Source organism: Anopheles gambiae, chromosome 2 (genome assembly GCF_943734735.2).
Source record: "Anopheles gambiae chromosome 2, idAnoGambNW_F1_1, whole genome shotgun sequence".
In the NCBI taxonomy this organism is placed as follows: domain Eukaryota; kingdom Metazoa; phylum Arthropoda; class Insecta; order Diptera; family Culicidae; genus Anopheles; species Anopheles gambiae.
The window spans coordinates 97,638,935-97,648,769 of NC_064601.1; the positions used below are offsets into that span (position 1 = coordinate 97,638,935).

Here is a 9,835-nt window from a genome sequence, read left to right on the forward strand (position 1 = left end):
ACCGATCCGGCCTAAAGGGGGCTCAAGCCTCCAACTGGAGCAACCCGCTACGTAATCATCTCCCCCTCCCCCCGATGGCGTGTAGTCGCCGTCGCAGCATTGACTGAACTTTCGATTCAAGGACACCCTAACAGTTAACGCAGGGACCAGTTAACGGTCGCATTTCTTTACCCCTTCTTTGCTGCCCCAATCCGATCCGATCCGAGGTGATCATTATTTTCTGTTTCCCTTTGCAGCTTCCCTTCTGCTAACCAATGGGTGGAGGGAGCGAGGGAGCTTTCAAGATCTTGTGCCGTTTACATAAGTACCGGCTCGTACCCGGGACGCAAGGATCGTTCGTGAAGCGCTAAGAAAACAATCTTAACGCGGTTCGCAATCTTGCCGATCTTACCCTGTAGGCTGTCAGCTTTTTGGAGGGGGATTGTTTGTAGGGTTTGGCGAGATCTGGCGCAGCAGCGTTTGCAACAAATTTCGTGCAAATGTCAGCAGTGGCAGCAGCAGCAGCAGTACCCAACGCAACGGATACTTTGATCGCCGAAGATCGCACCCGCACCAAGATGATCGGGTTAAGATTGACCGGGCACCATCGCAGTTGCACCATCGCACCTACTCTTCCCTCTCGCTCTGTAGACGCCTGATGGATGGATTTCGCTGCATTGACCGTTCGTCGTCTGAGATCGGGCCCGTGAAACACTTCTCAAGACATTATCATCTCGGTGCCACCCGCCCGCCTGTTGGCAGTGGGCACGGTTTACCAGGCTCGTTGCAGGCTCGCTTACCGCGGCGCACTCCTCGTTCACCGGCTGGGCTTGTTTTGGGCAAGCGCTAATTATGTTGTTACACCGATCGGTTCGATCGACCCGGATTTTTGCCATGCTCTCAAACCGTTTGTTCGCTGGGCGAGACACCACCTTCACCCACGGTGACCCACATGAGCGGGTCGGCAAAGCAGTGTGCAAAACGCTCTTCAGCGCGTTTGAAAAGCGTTCGCGCGGAGCGCAATGCCCCACGAGTGGGATGAAGATTTGCAGAGCTGTACGATTGGTTCATCTCGAGTATTGATTTGTTGGGAAAAGTTTACGTTGAACCATGAAACGGTAGTTATTGTTGTTTTTTTTTTGCTGTGAGGGTGAGAGACAGGCTGGAGGGTTGCACCGGTTTTTGACCGGTATCGATGATGCTTGTGTGCTCTCAATGCACAAGTGGCGTGAAGTTTGCTCAATTAGTACTCTTCGGATGATTTGGGCAATGCGTGCGATGTGGAGCAAAATCATATTGAATAATGGAAATAACACATAACTGATGAAATGGGCAATACCACTTGATAGATATATTCCTGAGCTTTGATTAAATTGGAATAAAATCCAATATAAAAGATAAATATGCTTTTTCTGTCATAGTTTCCCCACAAGTTCCAAAATACCATGAGTTCAAGTCTAACATATGAAGGTAACCTTATTATTACTTGCATGCACCACATTTGATGTCACATTGAAGCTTTCATGAGCAATAAGGGTTATTGGTCTTCTCAATCTATATACAATTAATGCAAAAAAGTCTGTTTTTGTCCATAATAGTTCCGTGAAACAACAAAAAAGAGTCGAAAGGAAATGAGGGAACATGTGTGTACTATTGATGGGGAAAAATCTAGATTCGAATCCAACCCGACTCCAACAATTTTGCAACAGACTTCGGTATGTAAGACCGCCTAGTATTATCCGGAGACGTTTTGAATGGTCTGAAGCTATCCAAAGTCTTTTGGAGTTGGCCGGAGTCGTCTAGAGTCGTCCAGAGTAGGAATCACCCGGGATCGAAGTAGTCCGAAGTCGAAGTCGGAGTCGTCCGGAGACGCCTGGAGTCACTTAGAGTCGTCCGGAGTCATCCGTTCCTCTGACTACGACTCAGGATGACTCCGACTCTTGCTGACTCCGGTCCTATAAAACCATCAAATTGTTTCAAACTGGACAAGAGTGTTAGAGTAAATGATATATTACAAAGAGTACTATATGTAGAAGTCGTTCTTTGGAGCTTAGAAACAAGGAGAAGTAGTACGTTATAGTATTAAGATGCAGCAGATTTAATCCGTAATGAGTTAATGTTTTATCTGGCTTCTTACATTTTCTCTTACCCAAGATTAATTGTATAATAAGTAGTGAATGGCCATTCTAGGAATGGAATGGAAAAACCAACTTAAGTTCAAATATATATTCATTGTTTTATATGAATAAAATAACGAGTCATATAGTGAATTTTTTTATTCATTTCTAGCGATTTTATGCCATTTTCGCCTAGAAAATTGAGCTCAAAATGCGTCAACCATGTATTAATGTTTCCTCTCCTCTGAAGCATAGCATAACACATCAGCAATAAGATCCCACATCAGCCACACAGGTGCAACAGGCATTTTGTTTTCGCTTTTCACAAATCATCGCGCAATCGTAATTAGAAGCGCACTGAACTCACACTCGGTGCACCAAATGGAACCGGCGACCCACACCAGGCATCACACCTCTGTATCGAGTTTAATTACTCTCGATCTCGATTGCTCAGCCGATAGTGCCGATCTCACAGCCGCAACGGTACCGCCAGTGCCATTGGCCAACGGAAAACCCACCCCGACGCAGCAACGCAGCCTCCATTTTCCCACACATGTGGAGCGTTTTCCGAGTACCACCCCCAAAGTGTACATTATCTTGTGTGTGTGTGTGTGTGTGTGTGTGTGTGTGTGTGTGTGTGTGTGTGTGTGTGTGTGCAAGGTGCAATCTAGAACAGGCTTTCGAAAATGGATTTCGTAGTAGCGCTTTGCTCAGTGTCAGTTTACACGTGGTCACGATTGATGTCTTCGGCGGGATTGCGCGTGTACTTCACCATGGTTACCGCGCACAGGGAACACATGATACGCAGCAAAACATTTGTTCGAGCGGTTTTGGTAGACGGTTTCGCAGTCGGAATCGCTTCGCTGCGTCAGTTCTGATGACTCGATTAAAGTCTGACCGACCGGTAGGCTTTCGGTAGGCCATCGATACGGTTTTGGCCCTGCGTCATCAATGAAGTGAACCGGTTGCTCACGTGTTGCACCGTCTCCGTTCGCATGGTCGTGCACGATCGGTTTCGTGCACCCGATTCTACGTGCGCAGCCGGCCCAAGGGATGGGAATTTCTTTTCCCTTATGGTTTTAGCGGGTTTTTTTTTGTTGTTGGTGTGTGTTGTTGTCTGTTATAGTTGCTGTTGTCGGCTACCCTTCTCGTACAGGACGATGACATAATAATAACGGGCACGCATAAGAGAGCGAGAGTGAGAGCGAGCCGCGCACACACAACAACAGCAAAAAAATGCAACCCCTTTCTGTGTTGCGGGGTGAAATAATAACGAGCTGGTGGTGATACACAACCACAGCCAGCAAACAAGCAGTGTGCCGAAAAAAAGAAAGAAACGATGGAAAACAAAATATAACCAAAACAGCAAACTGTTCAATTTCGCGTGCCGGGCTTCCTTTTGGAAATTGCGTTACAGCTGGTTCGGTTCGGTCGAATGACCGTTCAGTTCAGCGGGATGATGGTTCTCTTCTTCAGTGTGTGTGTGTGCGAAATGGAATATTATATCCAATTTCAGCGTGTTACAGGTCGGTTTGTTCGGGCGCTGTTATACGACTAATGATGCTGGATCCTTCGATGTAACGAACTGTGCGTCAGGGGAAAAATAAGCAAAGCGATACTTGCACATGGTGGTCTTACGTAAGCCGGTATGTTTTTAAAATTTAACGTGTATTTTAAAATATTTTCGGTGAAAATTAATACCAACACATGTTGAATGTGAAGAAAATGAACTAAAAATACAAAATCCTGACAAAAGTTAGCGCACATTATAAAGAAGTAATGCACTAGTTTCAGGAAAATGTATTACAAATGTTTATTTAATGAGAAATGTGTGATAAGTGTCAATACATTTTGGTCAGAAAGCATTTTGTTGGTCATATCTTTACATCCTTTAGTTTTTGTACTAAGAATGAAGCTTAATTTGATTGTATTATAATTTATTTCTTATTTTGTGCTTAGATATTGAACAAAGTTCGTGTGCTTCTACTATTTTTACTTCTGTTATACTACTTTAATGGTGTGATTTGGTGGCTAACACGGTTTTAAGGTTAAATTTTCTGTCATGTTTAAAATATTCAAATAAATGTTATCAACAGTTGGAAATTCACTACAATTTCTATAGATTTTGGTAGAGTAAGCTGAAATATTGAGTAACGACACTGAAGAGAATTAACTGTTATATTGCGTAAAACGTCATCTTTTTACAAATAAATGAATATAAGACCATTGAATATACAGAAAAAGGGCAATATTTAATATAATTTCAAGTGCGTTAAATGCTAAAGTGCTACGGTTTGATAGTTGAACGTTGTAAAACGGTTTGGTCGAGCTTATACTGCATCGATCTGTCTATTTCAATGAAAAGCCATAACATTATTAACTATATTTTTACGCAGAGGGAAAGGCTTACATCATATTGCTTAAAACATTATTGGTAATATTGGTTGCATATTAATTCGCCTAATGTTACAGCCTAAGCAACATAACGCGCAGGTAACAAATACACTCCAGCATCGTTTGGACTACCTCAACGAACCAGTAGATCATTACCACGAAAGGCATCGTTTGGCTCCGGCTGGCGCACACACAGTTCGCTCACAAACGTCACCTCAATCATGCTCTTTTAAATATTTATTTGCCAAATAAATCATTCACGCCAGCCACATCTCGCCGGTGATCTACGGCGCGCAATTCTTTCCAGCAATGGGAGAAAAAAGGGCACCTCGGGGAGTTGCTCGGATCGAAGTCGGATTCGCGTGCTCAAGACATGCTCTTGACATTTGTCCGCTGGGGAGGTTGCATTTTTATTGACCCCTCCGCGCCGTGGCCTTAATCTGTACGGGGTGTTCTGCGCGCGCCCGTCTATCGGTGGGAAACGCCGCTCGGCTGGATGTGGTTCAGGTCCCAGTAGTGTTCGCCGAAGCCACCGCTCTTGTCGGCCCATTTAACCTGCCGCCGCAACGTTCGGATCGGATGAGTCAGAGAGGAAATTGAATGTGATGTTAGCGAGTGAGCGAGTCTCTGGACTGGATGGATTGGATTGGATTGGATGGATGGATGGATTGGATGGTGCAGTAAGAGCATACTTTTTTCTGAAACACCCCGATACCGTGCGAGCCGCGTTCGAGCTGTTCGACGTAGTGCTGATCGTTGCCTCGCCTTGCGCCGGCAGTGAATGAGCCATCACCGAACACTTCAGCGTATCTACAGGAGGGATAAGGGGAAGCGTGTACAGTGCGTTAGTGGGTTGTTAGTTAATGCTCGGGTTAATACAGGGATTATACAGTAAAGCTTATGTGCTGGGAGTATAACACATAAAACGGTTGATTAAATTACTTTTCCCTGATGTCTATGATTCTGATGATCTTGTCGCTCGTAACGCTCTTCCCAGCCGTCGTTCGATTCGAACAAGTGGCCAAACTCTAGCTCCAGTGGGGACTTTTGAAATTGGAATGTATCCCTGTACGAATGAGGATATTAGCTATACCACTTCACCGCCACAAACACACACAGCACTTACTGAAAGTATTGACTATCCTCCTGTTTCCCGGGCTGGTTAGATACTCCCCTCTCGATCGGTTCCACATCCGACCGTTCGTAAGCAAACACTTGTGGATCGGATTCTTCGTACCGACGCTCACCATTGCCACCATCACCGACGACCGTTCGTGTTCTGCGCCTAATTGGACGCTTTTCCTTGGTCCGCTTTTCTGGCCGCACAATATCGAACAGCTCCACATCGTCCCGCACGTACCGTGGCACCCCCGCGGCTGCTTTGCGAATTTTTAAATAATTATACTCATGATCCGTCTGCGCATCGACCACGCGCATCGGATCCGGTGCGCGCTGTTTGGATTGATGCGCACGTCCACGCGTATACTTCCGCTTTCGTTTCGCTTTCGAACAACAATCCGCATCAGCGACGGGTGCCTTCTGCTGCTGTTGGCTTCTATGTAGCGTCTTCTCACCCTCCTCGAGCTGATCGTCCTCCTGCTCCATAAAGTTGCCCGTGTCCACGTGCAATCGACGCGCGTTGTATTCTTCCACCGGATCTTTACCCCTGACGTAGCTGGGATAGTAGTAGACGGTGTTGTGCTCGAGCTGTAGCGACGATGGTCCGATCAGTTCGACGTCGCGCAGATAGCTTCCGGCAGCGTACTTTCCCAGCGGAAGACCGAGCGCAACGAGTGCGTACAGCACCGCGCAGCCTGGCAGTACAGGACGTGAGTATGTCATCTCGGTGCAACAAGGTAAATCAGCACAAAACCAACCGTTAGGGCAGGACCACTTGCGCCCGATAGTGAGCAGCAATCCATACTGGCCGGTTCGGTGAATATGCAAATGATTTTTATATGACAAAAGTCAACCAAACGTGACTGGCAAATTAGATTTGGCAAACTGTTCCGTTTGGGCTTCTGTGGGGCGGCTGGAAATGCTTGCCATCTAATGCTTGAGAAGTGGAGCAGCACAACCAATAAAGGGTAGCAAATCGGTGGAGTTTGTCGGGGGAGTGGCAGTGTTACGAGTACGGTGAGGGTAGTTTGCATGCGGTTAATGTGACCGTATAAATTCACTTCACTTTAACTAATCAAGCGCAGGTGTGGCAGTGGTTGCATAAGACAAGCGGGAAGAAAGGAATGATTTATAGAGTTATTTCAACAAGTTTTTATGAGCAAAATTATAAATTTTAGTACAAACAAAATTGGAAAACACAATTAAAAAGGTGTGCATAGAAATCAAAATGTTCATTGTGGAAATCAAATAATTTGCCATTTTTAAAGACTTATTGATCGTGTTTCACTTGATTTTTTCATATGTATATTTTGGATTCGATTGAATGTTTTTAGTTTTGGCAACCAATTTGGCTTAAAACCCTTTTAAAACTCAAAGCAATTTCTCTTCGATCTAGATGTCATAGCAACGAATATTTAAAAAGGTCAAAGGTCAAAATCATTGAAAATTTCTAATTGATCCAAGCTTTTCTTACTAGTCAGAAGTAATGCGTAAAAATCTAATTGTATCAGAAGAATCAGTCTGAAGAATCATCAATAACTATTTATTAGCTTTTACAGAATGTTTTATGTGAATTATTTGGTAGCTAATAAAATCTTAATGTTGCTGATGTCATAATATAATTACCATTTCTCTAATATTAAGTGACAATTGAAAAGAGGACAAGTGGGAAAAAGATTTTACGACTTTGAAATAACGATTCATTTTGCACAACAAATGGCATGAAATAAATGTGAGAATATGGAAAATTAAAAAAAAAACTTTTTTCAATATTATTTACAGCAAAATACAAGAGTAGGCAATGATACTGGTCTCAAATTGATTTGAATTGAATTGAATTGAATTGAATAATGATGAAAAGGATATAAAAACAGTATTTTATCTACCAGTATTCAACCTATTTTACCGAGAAATGCCAACATTTCATTTAATTACAGCTTAAATTAACACAAACGATTCAAGCTCAAAGTATACAATCAAACCATACGAATTGAAACTGGCAATGAAGAAGCGATAAATTAAATTATAAAAACCCATTTTTATTGCAATTACGTCGCCGACATTACTCACCATCTGTAACAATTTTGGAATTCTAATTTCCTCCCCACCGTGGTCAGCGCTTTTGTTAGAGCATCACCACGGAAACTACTCGGAACGCTCGGTTCATTACGGTCCCGGTTTCATCATTAGTGAAGCTCGGTGCTTTCCGTGCAACCGGTGCCAAATGGCAACCAAACGAACTTCCATTTTTCAGCACGAAAAAATGAGCCACAGCTTGTCGGCACCTTTTCGCCGCTAAATCCGTTCCATTTTGGTTGCTGTTTTTTTCACCGTTTTCCGATCAAGTGCAAAAAACAACTACAGCACAACCACATCAAAGCACAACCACATCACACTCAACGGGGTTTCATTGTCAGTAACCAACCAGCTCACAGCCAGCCCACTCTGCCGCATCCGTGTGCATCCGTTTGCACGTTCGTCTGTGACGTGTTCACGTTTCTTCTATGTGTTTACATCGCCGTTTATTTTTCTTTCGCTTTTGTTTGTGTTTTTCTTTCATTCGCGGTGTGAGTGTGGTTTTACTTTCATTAGCTTTTTCTTAATTTTGGATTGCCTAGCTTACCTGCTTCCGGTGCCGAAAATAGGGGAGGAAAAATCAATCGAATATCAAAGCAATCAGCTTGACGAGTGAAGAAAATCCGATCGTGAAGTTACGATTACGAGCGCAGAGAGAAAAAGGGGAGGGGGAAATAACATCCAGAGGAAATGGAAAAGTGCTCATTGAAACTGAGCAAAGAATGCAAAGATGAAAAGAGATAAAGGCGAGATAAAAAATAGACACAAAATAGATACGGAACTGCAACAGAGCAAAGAAGTCAATAAAACACCTCAACAGAGACAAGAGCAGAAAGCGAGAGAGAGAGAGTCAAAGACAACATACATACACGCGCTTCAAACGTTTATAAATAAACCAACTCACCCGTCAGGTGTCGCTTGATTGTGATTGATTGTCAACCGAGGTGGAGCGTGCCTAGCCTAGCCCAGACAAGAAATCACAATGACACGATCGTACCGTCGGTTTGCATTGGCTGCAATACTTCTGCTAACGCTACACCAAACGCTCGGTGAACTGCAACGCGCTGCCACAGTAGCGAAATCGATTGGCAAAGGTAGGCATTAATCACATTTCTTCCGGTCGATTTCAACCACTTTAATAAATCTTTTACCTCTCTCTCTCTCCGCACCGAACATCTTTCACCGGCAGCGGGGAGTGAATCTTCGCCAAGGGTTGCGCAAGGGCACGGAGCGAACGAACGCCCGGAGCGGGTACGGGCACAGCTGGCCGGTGGATTCATCGACGATGCGACGGTGCATAAAAACGGTGGCGCAGCTCAACGGCAGCCGCACGGCACTGATCATCCACGATCGCGCGCTCCGCCGTTTGCCGGAAATGGACGGAAGATGCCTGTCCACGGTACGAGTGGTCCGATTCACACTTATATAAAAACGGACAAAAATGCCAACTTTAAGTGGGGTGTGCGGCATTTCGTGGGGGCAAAGTACGCCCGATGAGCGCCGAGGCGGGGCGAGCGAAGCGATTGTCAATTAGCAAAGGCGGTACACGATTAGCTAACTTGTAGCAAATGGGTAATTTAATATGTTTAGGGTTAAAGCTACGATGTAGTTTTGGATGAAATTATGCGTTAAACAGGGTGCAATCGAGGTGAAAATAAACAATTTAGTTCCGGTAGTAAGACGGTGCGGCCGTAATCTGGCACAATCGTTGTTAAGGGCGGTCATCAATGGAGGAAGATATACTTACCAAAGTATTTGTTTTCACATTTAAATTTATTAGTATTGACATTTTCCATGATACAACATATTAATAAAGGTATTATAGACATTAAAATTATTTGACAAAAACTTCATTTATAGTTATTTACAGATAATTTTTTTACAGTTGTTTATCTGTTTAATTAACAGGAAAAGTATAGAGCCATACAATTGCCGATATCGTTGACCTATTGGGAAATATGTGGCTCACTTTAAGCTCATTAAAGTAAGAGAGTAACTCGCTTTTATTGAGTTTATTAGCAATAAAAACTATATTTGGCGATTATCTATTGGTTCTGATCAATTGATCTCTACTCAGCATAAGAGCTTTTAGGGGCGCCACAAAAGTGGTCCCTAATTTTTTAAAGAGATACGCAACACGCTTTGCGAAC

General features: G+C 43.8%; 2 protein-coding genes across 5 annotated transcripts; one reads left to right on the plus strand and one right to left on the minus strand.

Annotated features, from left to right (window-relative positions):
- Window positions 1-4,242: 4,242 nt before the first annotated feature.
- Window positions 4,243-8,232, minus strand: LOC5667065 (uncharacterized). 4 transcript variants are annotated; one of them, XM_061652629.1, is made up of 3 exons: window positions 5,617-8,232; window positions 5,183-5,300; window positions 4,243-5,045 (listed from the first exon to the last, which is right to left on the minus strand). In XM_061652629.1, the coding sequence occupies exons 1-3, from the start codon at window positions 6,330-6,332 to the stop codon at window positions 4,959-4,961; spliced, it is 921 nt and encodes a 306-aa protein (XP_061508613.1). In that variant the 5' UTR covers window positions 6,333-8,232; the 3' UTR covers window positions 4,243-4,958. The 4 variants fall into 4 exon arrangements, with proteins under 4 accessions (XP_061508613.1, XP_061508612.1, XP_061508615.1 ...); XM_061652628.1 differs by lacking the exon at window positions 5,183-5,300 and adding an exon at window positions 5,433-5,556; XM_061652630.1 differs by lacking the exon at window positions 4,243-5,045 and adding an exon at window positions 5,433-5,556 and having other exon boundaries at window positions 5,211-5,300.
- A 427-nt stretch (window positions 8,233-8,659) lies between these two features.
- LOC133392275 (uncharacterized) lies at window positions 8,660-9,466 on the plus strand. Its single transcript, XM_061652632.1, has 2 exons — window positions 8,660-8,779; window positions 8,875-9,466. Exons 1-2 carry the CDS (start codon window positions 8,668-8,670, stop codon window positions 9,180-9,182), a joined length of 420 nt encoding a protein of 139 aa, XP_061508616.1. The 5' UTR covers window positions 8,660-8,667; the 3' UTR covers window positions 9,183-9,466.
- The last annotated feature ends 369 nt before the right edge of the window (window positions 9,467-9,835 follow it).